Source organism: Astyanax mexicanus, chromosome 2 (genome assembly GCF_023375975.1).
Source record: "Astyanax mexicanus isolate ESR-SI-001 chromosome 2, AstMex3_surface, whole genome shotgun sequence".
NCBI classification, from domain to species: Eukaryota; Metazoa; Chordata; class Actinopteri; order Characiformes; family Acestrorhamphidae; genus Astyanax; species Astyanax mexicanus.
In genome coordinates, this window is record NC_064409.1 from 12,218,788 (window position 1) to 12,235,105 (window position 16,318).

General features: G+C 39.3%; 1 protein-coding gene across 1 annotated transcript; it reads left to right on the plus strand.

Annotated features, from left to right (window-relative positions):
- atxn10 (ataxin 10) lies at window positions 1-14,875 on the plus strand. Its single transcript, XM_007232269.4, has 11 exons — window positions 1-172; window positions 1,409-1,600; window positions 1,838-1,923; window positions 3,555-3,651; window positions 3,793-3,960; window positions 4,145-4,225; window positions 7,882-8,035; window positions 8,139-8,247; window positions 9,080-9,258; window positions 11,170-11,233; window positions 14,059-14,875. The coding sequence occupies exons 1-11, from the start codon at window positions 60-62 to the stop codon at window positions 14,259-14,261; spliced, it is 1,446 nt and encodes a 481-aa protein (XP_007232331.3). The 5' UTR covers window positions 1-59; the 3' UTR covers window positions 14,262-14,875.
- Window positions 14,876-16,318: the final 1,443 nt, after the last annotated feature.

Here is a 16,318-nt window from a genome sequence, read left to right on the forward strand (position 1 = left end):
GTGTTGCTGCTGGGGTTGTTGTAGCGGCTCGCAGTCCCTGTGGCTGTGTGACAGAAAGCATGTGGAGCCTGAAGTCTGTGAACCTGGAGGATTTACTTGCAGACAGGTTAAATCTGCAGCTCCTCGCTGTCCTGCAGGCCGCGACCAACAATTTCCGAGATGAAGAGCTCAGGTTCGGGCAGAGCGAACACGCAGTACCGCGGTGCTGCTAGCGGTTAGCTAACATTAACTAGCTGCTGCTGAGGCTGTGACAGGCTACTCCACACACTCTCACAACAAACTGTATTAAAACCTAATTACAATGAAAATAAGTAATATTTGGTCATTAATAAACCGTAATATAGTTTAGTAGTTTATAACTTCGTTTTGCTAAAGATTAAAAAAAAGTTATTTAATTAAAGTTAACCTCAATTAGAGAGTTGGTTACCTAACAAGTTTGTAAGTAGCTAGGTTTTCTACTCAAATGATTGATACACAAGAAATAAATTATAATTTAGCTAGAGTTTAGGTCTACGTTTAGGTGTGTCACAATCATTTTTTTAATATAAAATATAATATGCCGTTCCAGAAATTGTCATTTTAAGACCAATAAATGCCACTAACATAATGATAATATAATAGCATTAAAAAGCAATAAAACCCTTTAAAAAGACAACTTAATTTGTAATTAATCATAGTTTGGGAAATATATACTCTTTTCTCCATCTACTACAGTCCACTCTGTGTGTAGGGAGTCACATTTATGGAAATATTTGTCATTAGACTGACTTTGATACTGTTCACTTTTACATATGTCAACAAACACACAAATAAACATAGAAACATATATAAAAATAGATTTTATAAGCATTTTCAATTATTATTGAGGACACTTATTGTACAATACATTGATAATGTAATTAATGTGACATTGTAAGTTATAGGAAAAAGTTCAGTTAATTTACATGTGTTTATACTGTATACCAGTGCTGATATCCACATTTACAATTAACAGAGAGACTGGACACACCAATATAACTTTTGGAACAAATGTAACATGTTTTTGCCTTACATTTTACCTTTTAACAAACTGTATTAAAACAATATAATGAAAATTTTTGTTATTTTTCACTTAAATAGTCTGGCCACAGCCTTTTTGTAATTATGAGCTTCAGGAAAGCTAACACATTGGTGCATATAACATTATAATACTATTTTTTATTTGTTCACATAATATGTATGTCCAGAAGCTTTGCTTATTATTTTCTCAAAAAGTCCTGCATGTACAGAGTACCTTGTTGTCTGCTATTACAGAGATTGCTACTCATAGATTATATTAAACACACAAACACTTCATCTGTTGCTCCATCCTGACTTGTGCTGCTGGCTGATTACTAATCTAATCGTAACCAATGTTTTGTGTTCACAGATTCAATGTCGAGGTGGATGTCCTTGAGAGACTGTCTGCAGTGCTGTCCAGGCTCTCAGAGGAGATTCAGGTTTTAAGTGACGTGAATGATGAACAGCAGTCCGCTTTGCTGTGTCTTCAGCTTACGGCCGAATGTTTCAGAGCTCAACGAAATGCCTGTGTGCAGTGTTCCCGCAACCAGTGTTTTTTAAGGTAGCTTACTGGTGGTGCTGGGTACTATGTCTGTATAAAATTGTTAGTATTGTAATATTGTGCCTGCAAAACCTGTTATCATACAGTGTGCCTATACCATTTGTGTGGAAATGGTTTGGTTTGGATGGTTAACTCTCTGAAGAGTACAGTTCACATTTTGTGGTAAAAACATTGTCATTTACAATCTCAAAACAATACAGTCCAATGTAGTTACTATATTTTTCTCTTTTTCTGTAGAGATCAAGGCTGTATCCAGGTATCATTAGAGATTTTGAGAAAGCTTCTCAAGCTTGCTTCTGGAGTCTCAGATTACCTTTTTGATGGTAAGTCTCTTTACCTAAAGCTTAAATCAAAGGGGCCAAATTCTGGTCAATGTGAAGAACCACACAGAGTTTAGATCAAGGGCGGTAAATTTATTTGAGGGAACATGTCCAGTCCAATGTCAAGTGTGCATGTTTTTTTTTTTTTTTTTCTAAAAAAAATGAGGTAACAGGTACAAAAAAGTGTGGCAGAAAGTAAATTCACACTGGGTGGGTTTCAGATTATATCTATATTCAAAATGCTGTGTAGGCATGTTTCTGACTAAATATCCAATGCATCTTTGCTCATTTTATCCTTAAACCTTGTTACAACAATCGGCAGCCATAGGCTCATCTGTGTAGGAATTTAAATAATTGATGCATACAAAGCTGGAGAAGGCTTAAAGAGGATAGGAAAGCTTTTTAGTTAGTCAGTTCCTCAGATCATAAATGTAATAAAGAAATTGCAGTTAACAGAAATTATGGAGGTCGAACTGAGATCTGGTCCAAGATAACCTTCCAAACAAACTGTTCATAGTTTTGTTAGAGAGGCCAATCAAAATCCATCTTGGACTCCAAAAATCCTTTAGGAATGATTTATCGGACCTTTATGGTAGGACTGCATATTGGCATGAACTTGGCAATATAATACTATTATGATACTGGGCTTACAATTCAATATAATGCAGTACTGTAATCAATGTGATATTGCAATTGTTTAAATGCAGTTGTTGCAATTGTTTAAACTGTACAGTTTATTTTCAAAATCTGAATAAAGGAAAAGTCTAATTTTATGCAGTTATAACAGTGGGATTTAGACAGTGGGACAGAGTACAACACTGCTATCTAGCGATCGTGGTGTAAACAGTGCAGGGAAAAAATGTCACCAGTTTTTAAATGTAAGTAATCATTTCAGTCATTTCCGTGTTTTAAATATTAATTCAGTGATGCAAAACAAAATATTGAGATTTTAATTAAACTGGTACTATTAAGTACTAAATCACATCAAAATCAGCCAAAATTAGGTTCATGTGTAACACACAGCCAGTGCAGTGGTAGGCTTAAATGATCTCAAGTGTGGTCTTTCTTTGCACATAATGGTGCAGTTTCTCAGGGATTAAGCCTAGTCTTGAACTACACAGCATTTTAATTATAGATTTTCATTTAAAAGCAAATAAAGTCTTAGAATAGGCTTCATCTTTCTGTGAAACTGAACTTGTGTGTTTGCTTTGGGCTGATACTTTGTGTCTGTGAGTTAGTGCTTCACTGTCCTTGCCGCTTTGACTCCTATATATTTAGAAGCACATCATATCAGAGACACACATTACAATGTGTTCAAATTATGCTTTAGTGACTGACTGGTGGTTTTAGGGCCTGGTACCAGTATTAGTTTAAATGTGAACAGTACTCAACTCTAGTAACAGATATTTTGAACAGAGGTGCCCACAGTTTTGCACACAACTGTGTAAAAATATACATAAAAAATAATGGAAATCAAAATTAGTCCATAATGTTCCTATCATTGTATATCTAATCTTGAACCTTGCTTGTCTAGATCAGTAGCATGTTGTATTGTAGAATGTTAATCTGTCTACACTAGATTTGCATTTAAGAGTGATTTGAGTGGTGGGTTGTCCACATCTCTGTTTTGGCAGCACTTCGATGTGGGATTCAATTTCTCGGTAACATTGCAGTTGGGAACCCTCTCTGCAAAACTGACATTTGGGACCATGGTTTTCCACACATATTTTCGTAAGTGAATTTGCACCAGACCAACCAACAGTATTTCAAAATCATTGTTTGAAGCTCTTAACAGTAAGATGGGTTCCATATGTGTTGGTGCCCTGAATGAGTCGTGCCTCTGATTTAGGGCTTCTTTCCTTTTCTTTCCAGGGATTTGCTGGAGCTTCCTGATGAGAAGACTATAGCGTATACGTGCATGGTGCTTCACACCTGTCTGGATGAGGACAAAATAGAGCAGCTGGGGACAGAACCGGAGCAGCTGAAGGTGGTGCTGAAGGTCACTGAGTTGTGCCGGACTCTGCCAGAAGTAGACTGGACGTAAGTTAAAATCATCTGAGGGGAGTTTCTGCATGTACGGTTACATACTGGGCCACAATACTAAAACCCACTGAAATATACACGCATTCTGCACACTTAATACAAGCAGGTTTTTTTTCTGGAGCACATTTCAGTTTCAGGCTGATTTTGTCTGTCTGTAAGATATGTATACTGTGTTTTGCAGGGTGCTGATTGTCACCCAACATTTCTTCAGATCATCTAAACTCATTGAAAGGATGTATACAGAGATGACTGATCAAGAAAGGTAAAGAATTTTATATAAGCGAAGCTGGATTAAATGTCTAAAGTATTGAATTGGCTTAGATCTTGTGTTTTATTAATCACAGAATAACCAGAGGAAGATCTTCTGGACACTATAAAACACATATTAAAGCCCCTGGGAACATAAATCTGAGCGTTCTTTCTGATTATGTTATTTTTGCTTCTCGGAACCAACAATGTAAATGTACAATATATGTCTAATGAATGTCTCTCCAAGCTTTAATAAATCTCTGCTGTATTTCCTTGATAAGAGGACCCCTGGCCAATCACAATGCTAACTTGGGTCCGCTATTTTTTCAAGTATGAGCAACCTAGCGAGCTATAGTTAAAGCTAAAGCTGAACCTGGATAGGTAAAGCTAAACGTGGATAGGTAAAGCTAAACGTGGATAGGGAAAGCTAAACCTGGATAGGTAAAGCTAAACGTGGATAGGGAAAGCTAAACGTGGATAGGGAAAGCTAAACCTGGATAGGTAAAGCTAAACCTGGATAGGTAAAGCTAAAACTTGATAGGTAAAGCTAAAACTTGATAGGTAAAGCTGAACCTAGAGAGGATTAGAAGTAATTTCTATGATATCATAAAAAATACTTCTAATCCTCTCTAGGTTCAGCTTTACCTATCACGTTTTAGCTTTACCTATCCAGGTTTAGGTTTTGCTATTAAAGCAAAACCTAAACTTTGTTTTGCTAGTCTTGTTTATCTCTCCCATTCCTCCTACTCCTCTCTTCTGTCTTTCTGGCGAGAGTGACCCAACACTTGTTTTTTTTTTTTTTTTTTCTTGCTTTATTCTGTCACTGATACAACCCCTGGCAAAAAGTATGGAATCACCAGTCTTGGATGAGCACTCCTTCAGACATTTCATTCTGTAAAACAAACTCTGATCAAAAACATGATACAATAATAAGGTCATTCCAAAGTGCAACTTGTTGGCTTTCAGGAACACTCAAAGAAATTAAGAAAAAACATTGTGGAAGTCAGTGAATGTTACTTTTATTGACCAACCACAGGGAAAAAAATATGGAATCACTCAATTCTGAGGAAAAAAGTATGGAATCATGAAAAACAGATAAACAAAAGATGATTCAAAATACATCACTAGTATTTAGTTGCACCACCTTTGGCTTTTATAACGGCTTTCAGTCTCTGAGGCATGGACTTGATGAGTGACAAACAGTATTCTGCATCAATTTGGTGCCAACTCTCTTTGATAGCAGTTGCCAGATCAGCTTTGCAGGTCGAAGCCTTCTTGTGGACCATTTTTTTCAATTTCCACCACAGGTTTTCAATTGGGTTGAGATCTGGACTATTTGCAGGCCACGACATCGACTGAATGTGTCTTTCTCCAAGGAATGCCTTCACTGTTTTTGCCCTATGGCACGATGCATTGTCATCTTGGAAAATTATTTCATTATCTCCAAACATCTGTTCAATTGAAGGGATGAGAAAACTGTCCAAAATGTCAATGTAAACTTGTGCATTGATAGAAGAATTAACCACAGTCATCTCCCCAGTGCCTTTGCCTGACATGCAGCCCCATATCATCAAGGACTGTGGAAATTTGGTTGTTTTCTTCAGGCAGGCCTCTTCATAAATCTCACTGGAACGGCACCAAACAAAAGTTCCAGCATCATCACCTTGTCCAATGCAGATTCTTGACTCATCACTGAAGATAACTTTCATCCAGTCATCCACAGTCCATGATTGCCTCTCCTTAGCCCACTGCAGTCTTGTTCTTTTATGTTTAGGTGTCAATGATGGTTTTCTTTTAGCTTTCCTGTATTGAAATCCCATTTCCTTTAGGCGATTTCTTACGGTTCGGTCACATACATTGGCTCCAGCTTCTTCCCATTTATGCTTCATCTGTTTAGTTGTACTTTTTCGGTTTTCAAGACAAATGGCCTTAAGTAGCTTGTCTTGACGCTTTGATGTCTTTCTCGGTCTACCAGTACGCTTGGCTTTAACAACCATTCCATGCTGTTTGTATTTGGTCCATATCTTGGATACAGCTGACTGTGAACAGCCCACATCTTTAGCAACCATGCGTGAAGAGTTACCTTCTTCAAGAAGTTTCACAATCCTCTCTTTTGTTTCAAGAGACATTTCTCTTGTTGGAGCCATGGTTCTTGCCACTCTAATTCGTCCAGCAGCCCTCCAAGGTGTCATGACTGCAGGTGTTTTTAACTGCAGACTAACGAGCAGATCTAATCTGAGGCAGGTGTCCATTTAGAGAAAGGAAATTGACTGGGTGTGTCCTTATTTTCTACCTTCAATTTGAGTGATTCCATACTTTTTTCCTCAGAATTGAGTGATTCCATATTTTTTTCCCTGTGGTTGGTCAATAAAAGTAACATTCACTGACTTCCACAATGTTTTTTCTTCATTTCTTTGAGTGTTCCTGAAAGCCAACAAGTTGCACTTTGGAATGACCTTATTATTGTATCATGTTTTTGATCAGAGTTTGTTTTACAGAATGAAATGTCTGAAGGAGTGCTCATCCAAGACTGGTGATTCCATACTTTTTGCCAGGGGTTGTAATCTAGATAATGTTTAGGCTGTACTTATTAATTAACAGTATCTCAGTGGGAGACCAGTGTTTATTATTTTTTTTTGTTCGTCATAGTACAGTATCTGTTTCGAGTCGTGTGACGCAAACCATGTATTGAACTGATCCATACTTTTTCTTTTCTGGAAACTGGGTGTACCCCACCCTCTTTTAACAGTGATTGTCTGCGCAGATGATCTGGGGATGTGAGAGCAGAAATAAGCCAGTTTTAAACTTTGTGTTCTTTCTCCAGAATACTTATTTTTTCCAACTGCATGCATGTGAATTTTAAAACCAGTAGCCAGTGGAAGTACTAGTCGAGGGGAAAATAAAACCAATAAAAAGACACATAAGTGTTCCGTGTGTGCAGCAGGCTGGAGAGATGGAAGACAGTAATGTAGAGCTCTGGCAAACACTTACGTACCTTAATAATGTGTGGGCCAGAACTTCAGTGCAATAAAGTTCAGCTGCCAGTTGATAGGAAAATGTTATAGTTCTCACTGCAGAAAATACAGACATTTATGCCCTTGTTATCCCAAACACATCTTTATCTACAGTTTGTGTTTTTGATTCTTGTTTTACTCAGAATGTCCAGTCCAGTCCACTGATCCCATCTGAGTGCCTTAATTTTGAATATTGACTGATTCCAATATTTCCATGATGTATTTAATAAATAATACAGCCACACTGTTTAGTTTAGATGTGCTACTTGTTAATACTAAAGTGAAATCATTTTGTTTTTATTTGATGTGGTTTTCTGGAATAATTGTGGTTAATATGCTAAACCTTAAGAATAATATTCATGTTTTAATTTCTTTTGATAGCCATGTAAGTTAGTATCTTTTAAGTCCCACAGGGTTCTATTTAAGATTTACATTATTACATTGTTTTTGTTGTTGTGTTTAAAAGAAACAAAAAATAAAACAAATGTGTGAGATACCATGTCTGCCTAAGTACTGTGCTACATTAAGACAAAAAATAGAGTATGTATTACATGCATTATTACATGTTATATGTATTTACAGTGTACTGTTATATGGTTAAAGCAATTCAGAGCTCACTCAGAAAGTATTTTTTTTCCTCTTTGTTTTTTTAAAGGCTTACTTTACTGGATCTGATCTCAGCCCAACTTGGGGAAGGTAAAGAGGACTGTCTGATTCCTCTGAAAACAGCCCAGTTTCTAGCCACCTGCTTCCAGCACAGCTGCAGAGATGTTCTTTCTCTTAGCTCTGTCTCATCAGCAGATGATCAGGTAACTATTTAAAATACTCCAGTGACCAAAGTGTATAAAAATCAGTGTGTATTTCAATCACTGGAGCAGTCCCTGATCTCTTTATTGGTTTGTGTTTGTAAAGAAAGCCTTGGCAGTGATCACACTTCTGGATATTCTCTGTGAGATGACCTCTGACCAGAAAACATTTATGGCGCTGCAGGATCACCCAGACCTTCTCCAAACAGCCATTGGTAAATAAACTGTGGGTGGTCAGCTTAACAGGAATCCGTGAATGAAGCATTATGTGATGGAATGCAGTAGGCTTACTGTAAAATCAAAATTTTTCTAACAATTTTCTTTTTTTTTTTTTATACAAGACATTGCTGTACTGATATGGCCTGACTGTAGTCCTAACCTGTCCCCAGGAGAGAAAAAAATGGTAGATATTAAGGGGCTTACAATATAGGAATTAATAGGTTTTACCAAATGAAATAAAGTTGAGCAGAGAAAACATAAAATATCTTGGGTTCATAGTGTCTGCAATGAAATAAAATCAATGTATTTTTTGCACTTTTCCATACTGTCCCAACTTGTTCTGATTTGGGGTTGTGTTTGAAAGGTCAAATGCTACTAGACAGCAAGGTTCTTTCCTTTTGTTTTTAGATATAAGGTATTTGTTTTGCTTGGTTGAGCAGATTTGGCTTGCTTGGTGATGGGATACTTTTCAGTCTCTGTATTTTGCGGTCACTCAAATGACTGGAAAGTGTGCACGTCTGGCCAGTTTGTGATGTTTTCAGCCACTCTCATTCAGAACACACACAAAGCAGTCATCACCATGGGCCAAGGCAGGGAACTCAGTCCACTGGCAGGTCACACCACAGGAATACATGGAGCTGCATTCTTCTACTAAACCTAAGCTTGTACCTTATAAGGTGCACTCCATCCTGCAGCTTTATATATCTGTTCTTTTTCCTTGCTTTAATCTGTTTAAACTTAAACACAAGAATGGTTTAACCTTTTATCAAGGTTGCTGGAGGGAGTTGAGGTATATATTTAAAGATTACTATTTTTTCTCTTGTTTAGATCTCCTGAAGGAAGTCCACTTGCTGGGGAAAACCAGTAGGAACGTCTTCAGTGCGGCTCAGGAGTTCAACTTTACAAAGTCAGGGGGTACTGGTGCCCATCCTGCGCTCAGCTTCAAAGCCCACCTGATCCGACTGATTGGAAACCTATGCCACAGCCACACAATCAACCAGGATCAGGTACATCATACAAGACTCCCAGCCACAAAACTGTTAGAATGCAGAATGCACAACCAGATGGCAGCCAGTACCCTCCACTAAGAACTGCAAGAGGGCAACTTCTCTGTGCCCTTCTCAAATGAACTCCTGAGGTTCTTTTGTATTTAGAATGTGATTCAGCCTTGATCAAACCCACTTACCAGATGTATTCCAAAAGTTTGAGCTAAACGGTTAAACAGTGTAGTTATTCCTGGTAAATTACCAAGATAATTATTACAGCTATTATAGGGTGCCATATGTAACTGTTGCCCTATGTTAAACTGCACAGAAATGTGCACTAGTCCACAACATAGGACCTTCTTCCTGTATTTAATTTCTGCCAGCTCTGACCAATAAGCAGGGAGAACTTTCTGATGTGTTTTGCTGCGACACATTTTGATGCACTTTGATTTTTTTTTCTGCATTAAAAGAAAACCATAGACAAATTGCAAAGTTTAAAACCAACCAGTGCAGTCAAACTATAGACAAAAATATATATATATGATTTATTTCCTGTATTAGGTGTGTTATTTTAACATTGGAGCTAAAATCCACAGTGTGGTAGATCTCCTAATTCAACATTGGGCTCCCATTGGTTTAAGGGACACTTAAAAGAAATAGAATATTCCACACTCTAAATTGAAATTTGTGGTGACCAATTAGCACTAGCATCATAATTCTAGTAATGCTGGTTTATGTTAGCTTTTAATCATCAGTATTAAAACTCACATCTTAATGTAAAGTGTTTATTTAAAGTTTTGTTGAAAATCACCAATGTATGGATGATATGATTCTAGACAGTGAAAAGCTGAAGCTACAGACATCTTTTTCCTCTTGTTTTCTGGATAATCTCCACCACTCAGGTTTCTGCCCCAACAAATTGTACACATTATTATTAAGTAGACCGATTTTCAGAAATGAACAGTAGATGGAAAGAGGAAACCTTAGACTTTGCTTCCGCGCTTCAAATTGAGCACGGAAAGCCATCTGCTGTGAACTCCCTCGTTGTGGTTTTAGACCCTTATTGACTATTAACTGCTTCAGTTCTGTCTTTTTGTTGGTGCAGCCTACCTCCTTGAAAACTAATCTAGGGATTAGCATGTCCTGATAAAGGCTCCAGAACCAATCTGAATCTCTTTGCTTGTATCATCTCTTCTTCCCCTCCCTGAGCTGTTTTCCACTTTGTTCTCTGTCTCTCTTTTTAATGAATTCCATTGTGAGGACTCTCCTGTGATGACGGAATTTTCACCCTTTTGAGATGTGTCCCATTCAGTCAGTTGTGAGCAAGAGACGTGTACCACCAGCCCTGTTAAATGGGGTCAGGGCACACAAGGGAGGGTCAGAGGGCAAAAAACAATAGCGAGGGACCCAGAGATTGTCCTCTCACTATTTGACCGTGTAATCCTTCATTTATAAAGGCTGCTGCTTGTATCTGCATTCTCATGGGTTCCACTGCTTGTAGCATATTGGGTCTGCACTGGCACAAAGATGTGCTGACTTCAGTTATTTTGTTAGAGTTTCATTCCTGGAACTGGCTTATCGCTTACATTCTCCTGGCTGTCCCTCCATATAGCACAGAATGAATAGGCCTGTAGTTAACCTCTCTGTTTTTTTTTCCTCCCTGCACTGAGGTGGTTTATGACCCTTCTTAAGTTACATGAACATGTTGGTTAATGTACAGTGAGATACAGTATATGACAGAAACCAGCGCAGCCTCACAAGACTGATCCAAACCAAAACTTCACCACATGCGCTTATGTTGCTTGGAAAGTCGTTTTGTTTTAACTGATCTGGCCTATAACACCCTTAGCTTGCAGTAACTGCTACGTGCTGATAATTAGCCGTCAGACGCTGTTAAACTGTCCTCACTTTCTTTTCCATGTGTCTCCCCAGGTCAGAGAACTGGACGGTTTAGCCCTTATCCTGGACAACTGCAGCATTGACAGCAACAATCCATGTATCCTTGGTCTTGACTCTCTCTGTCAGCCCCCCTCACTGTGCCGCTGCGGTCGCTGTAATGACAATCTTCTGGTTTAGCAGCAACCGCCACAAAAAACGCTGAAATATCACTTGTTAAAGTGAAAATAGCACAGCAAAAAAGCCCCTCAGCTTCCATTACTAATGGAGGGTTTACCACACTATGTGTGATCACTCTATCAGGGTCAAAATATGGATGTTATTGGCTGTAGTTCACGGCCACTGTTGTGCCCAACCGTCATAAGGCACTCCACCTAACACAGCCTCAAGCAAATGGAAGAAATCCCCTGGTGTGACGAGGCATTCCAGTGCTGATTCCCTGATCATTTTCTCTGCCTCGCTCATCAGTCGTCCTTTGTAAAATATCTGGTCATAATAGTTTATAGAGCTAAATATATGTATTCATTCAGTGAGTAATTATGTGGTGAGGAGAGAGAGTCGTTTTAACTGATGTTCGACACTTGATTGAAACCCTGGCCCGAAACGGCTGCTTAAATGAAATTTTGAGACATTAAGCATTTTTATGATATTGACTTCGCTCCTGCCAAGCCAATTAAACATTAAACGCATCATTAATAACTCGACAATCTGATTGGTCATAGCCGTGTTAGTGAAGTCTCTCTGGTTGATGTTGGCACTGTAGTTGCACTACCCCGAAAAGCGTTTCTGGTTCCCTGCAGGCCGTACGCGACTGTGTTGTTCTGTGGGCACCAAAGGTTTAGCTTCTTTTCTCTAAAGGAGAAGCAGCTAAGCCAGGCTTTCTAACATCTGACCACCTGTGTAAAGTACAGTATACTACTAATAGTATAAGTAGTAGTGTTATTTTAGGTTGTGTGCATAAGGAAAAAACTTCTTAGTCCTTCTAGTTCTTCATTTATTTTAAATATGCTCAAATACATTAAATTAATAACAGTAGTAATGTAAAAAATGTTACTTAGTTTTCCAGTTTTTTAGTGTACCGGTATGTAGTCAATTAGCCAAAACATGTTTGGTATCTGACATCGTTATCTATACAAATAGACATGCTGAATGATGGAGGAATGTTGAATTCCAGCACAGTTTCAGGAAATTAATGTCACACTCATCTGAAACCTACTCTCAAGCCTTGCTCATATTCTTATGTGTCGCCTTGCCATGAGCACACTGTCCAGTGTTAAACTTTACTCACAAGATAGCACCTCACTTATACAGTTGTTTTTCCCAAGCAGACCCATGAAGTTACACATGCTATCCCATGACTTTTGGAATGTCACTGTAGTTGTCCATGAGAGGGAAGAGAGGTAATCATGCAGTTTGTAGTTGCCAGTAATGTGTTATTGAACTGTAGGGGGAGCCCATAAGCAAAAAAATACCAATTCTTTCATAATGTTGCTTTAGTGCTGTTTTTTCTTCTTCTTTACTTGATTTTCGTGAACTCATATAAATGCATATAATGAAGCACTGTTTCTTAAAGTGAAAAAAAAAACTACTTATTTCTTTAGTGTATTCCTCAAAATAACAAATTATTGGCTGCAATATGGTAGGTACTTTACTTTTAAATGCTAATAGATGAACTTTTATTATTTTAAAAAAAGCATTAACACTACAGTATCAGAAGTCTAATTGAGGTTAATTACCAACCCAATATTGTTAAAGCAATATGTGATGACTATATGTAATATGTGATGATCATTGGTGGCATATAGACTTTTGACACCAAACATGCTCTAGCTCAGGGGTCGGCAACCTATGGCACGCGTGCCACTGCTGGCACGCCAAGGCATAATCACTGGCACGCGACACGCTGAACCAGCATCAGCAAAAAAAAAAAAAAAAAAAAATCAGACTGACAGCACGACCCTTCAATCGAATTCGCTCCTCAATGCTCTGCACTCAGCTCCCGCCCACTTTCCCACAGACCCATGTTTAAATTTAGCCTAATCAAAATCAGTTAGCCCACCTAATAGCGTTACAACAGATGACAGAGCTTCCAGCTTAAAAAACAAAGCTAGGGTATTTCAGCCCTCCTGGATGTAAGACTATGGTTTTGTGTATGTCAAAGATCGTGTCGCAGCTCTGATCGACTGGATGGATGTACAGGACGTGGAGATGCAGCTGATAGAGCTGAAGAGCTCACCACTGTAGGTGACGAAGTTTGCAGAGCTCCGAAAGCAGTTAGAATCCACCCCTGTGCAACAGCACGGAGCCTGCATCCTCGCACGCTGGACATCTGCACTAGAAAAGTTCGGCTGTCTCAAGAGCATTGCATTGGCCCTCTTGGCAGTGTTCGGCTCAACATACCTGTGTGAGCAGGTATTTTCGCACATGAAAAGTGTGCTGAGCCCTATCCACAGCCGTTTGACGACGGACAATTTCGAGTCATGTTTACAATTAAAAGGGACAAACTACAACCCCCAGATAAGAAAGCTCAGCCAAGAAAAGCAAGGACAGGGATCACACTGACTGGTAGGCAAGATATATTAATTCAGTGCAAATTACGCTTATCTATAAAGCCACGTTAATCCAGAGCTGGACTCACTGTTATTCTGATTACACAACAACAATAATAATAATAATAATAATAATAATAATAATAATAATTTTATTTGTAAAGCACATTTTCTATGTAAAAAAAAAATCCAAATTTGTAGAACATATTCCCGTAGTTTGTGTGTGTTTTTTTTACCATTATTGTTGATAGTGGCACACTCATTGACAAGAAATGTTAAAATTGGCACTCCATGTCTCAAAGGTTGCCGACCCCTGCTCTAGCTAATTATGCCCTTTTCCCCATTTTTTAATATTTGTCCTTCACTCTTAATCCAGTCATAAGCCAATGGGCAGTCTTTGCCATCCGCAACATTCTTGAACATAACCTGGAGAACCAGAAGCTGGTGCAGGGCCTGAGGAGGCAGGGGGTGGCTGACGACACGGTGCTGAGGGAAATGGGCTTCCGTGTGGAGGAGAGGGATGGCAGCTTGCTCCTCAGACCCCTGAAGAAGGAGGAGGAGGAGCTGGGAGAGCGCTAAACCAAGAGCACCAGAGTTCTTCCCACCCCATCCCATTCCCCTACGCTCTAAATTACACTCTGGAGACAGCTTAAGACACCCACTGAGTCCGTTGTGCACACAGAAAACGCAGAGGGCATTTTAATATCCAATCAGTATTGTGAACACAAGGAGAAAAAGGTTGGGGGGGGGCTGTGCTTTGTGCCATCAACAGAAGAGGAGCGCTGAGGGGCTTTTCTCCCGGGACTCATGCTGATGTCTGTGATGCATTTAGTGGTCTTTGATTCCAGCTCCCCCTGAATAGGATTCAAATCCTCTGAAACAAGGAGACCCATGTCTTCCTGGCTTTTCAGCTACCAAATAGATTCTGGTGACCAGTGGGGAATAGGGGTTAATCCCTAATCCAGTGAGTTTTATGGAGAGACCTGGGGCCTCCTGATCCGTTCACACAAGAGTTGACTCAATAGCCGTGGGACTTGGTTCCACTTGTTGGGTTTGTTTTGTGGGGTTTTTTTTTTCTTTTCTTTTTTTTGGCTCTGTTTTGTGCTTCTGAATATCACAGGTTTATCTGCAGCCCTACAAAATTCTTGTGCTGCTTTTTTCTATTACAGATAAATTAACAAGTAGCAAACTTACTTCTTCTGTGAATCTCCTTTGTAGCTAAATAATTAATTATTCACCTAGCTGCTTTGCTTTTATTCTAGCATTTTTTTCTGGAACCGGGAATAATTGTTCCATGAATTTTGTATGATTGGTCAAGTTTTGGTCTGGTCCTCCTCCCCTAGTATGCACAAAAGGGCCAAAATTTAGTTTGACCTAAAGAGCTGGTCTCAATCCTGATCAACTGAATCATGGTCTTGTTTGTCTGCAGCACTTTTTTTTTTTAAATATATATATTTTTTAATGGTTCACTTTCAGACCAGTTACAGCAAGTTGAAGCAGGCAATCTGGCTATCATCATCTGGTCACAGTGGAAAAAGAGAAAAACAATGGTTGCAACAGATTACACTGCAGATTCTCGTATCTACTGTAACGGTAGATTAATCCTTATTAATAAATTTGATGGTAGTCTGTTAAGGCTCATTTTACATGCACTGAAAGGTAGTGAGATTTTGGCAGCTGGAAAGGCATCTTAGAGAATTGACAACACAATAAAGGTCAGATGCGCACCCTTCTATAAACCACTATCAAGTACAGCAGGACACACCCTCGTGGGTCATTTAAGGCCTGTTGTCTGCTCACTAAACTGTAGTGTGAAACTAACCTGACCAAATATATACAATGAAAAAACATGAACCTTGGGTTAGACACTGGTCCAGACTTTTAAGTGTGAAACTGCCCTAAATGAGATGCATTTGTCCCTGATTACGATTCAGGAGCCTATGTCCTTTCATCAAAAGGCTGCTGCCCTTCTTTGGGTATCCCAGGCTTTCATGCCCTTTCTGCCAGCATTCCTCGATCCCTCCGTATCCCTCAAAGTCCTTAGATGTCCTCGGAAGTCTGGATCGGCCAAAGCGCGTCACACTACGCTCAACCAGACCAGAAGTATTAGCTTGCAGGATGACATGTCCACAGAATGAGCTGAGTGGTCCTGACACCTCTATAATACCCCGCCACAGAGGCCTCTCCTCGCCTGTTTGCTCTGTCTCATATTTTTTAATGACAAAATGTTTGTGTGAAACAATCAGGGTTGACTTTTCTCCCAATCCAGGCTATAGTGTGGGGAGCTTACACGGTTCCGGTGGCCAGGGGTTCAGACGGCTAACAAAACACGTCCCCTTTACTTCTGCTCCGCTGGCTGCCTGCAATGCTTTTCACACACAGGAAAAAGAGCGCTGAGCGAGGGAATGAATGAGGTACAGCTATTCAAGCGCTCGCCAGGCAGGACTGGAGTGGAGGGCCCAGTTAGTGCACCATCCATGTTCGCACATCATTTGACTGGTGCAGTTGGGGAAATCCAGAATGGTTTACCAGTCATATATGTAAGAAACAACTGAACACAGCAGATAAAACCATCAAAATATCCATCAGTAATAATGACAGTCTTGAAATAAAGCTGTTCAGTCTATCAAAAATGA

Coding starts and splice junctions, on each gene's coding strand:
- atxn10 (XM_007232269.4), top strand. CDS start 60: ATGTGGAGCCTGAAGTCTGTGAACCTGGAGGATTTACTTGCAGACAGG. Junction 1,601..1,837: donor CGCAACCAGTGTTTTTTAAG/GTAGCTTACTGG, acceptor CTTTTTCTGTAG/AGATCAAGGCTGTATCCAGG. Junction 3,652..3,792: donor GGTTTTCCACACATATTTTC/GTAAGTGAATTT, acceptor TTTTCTTTCCAG/GGATTTGCTGGAGCTTCCTG.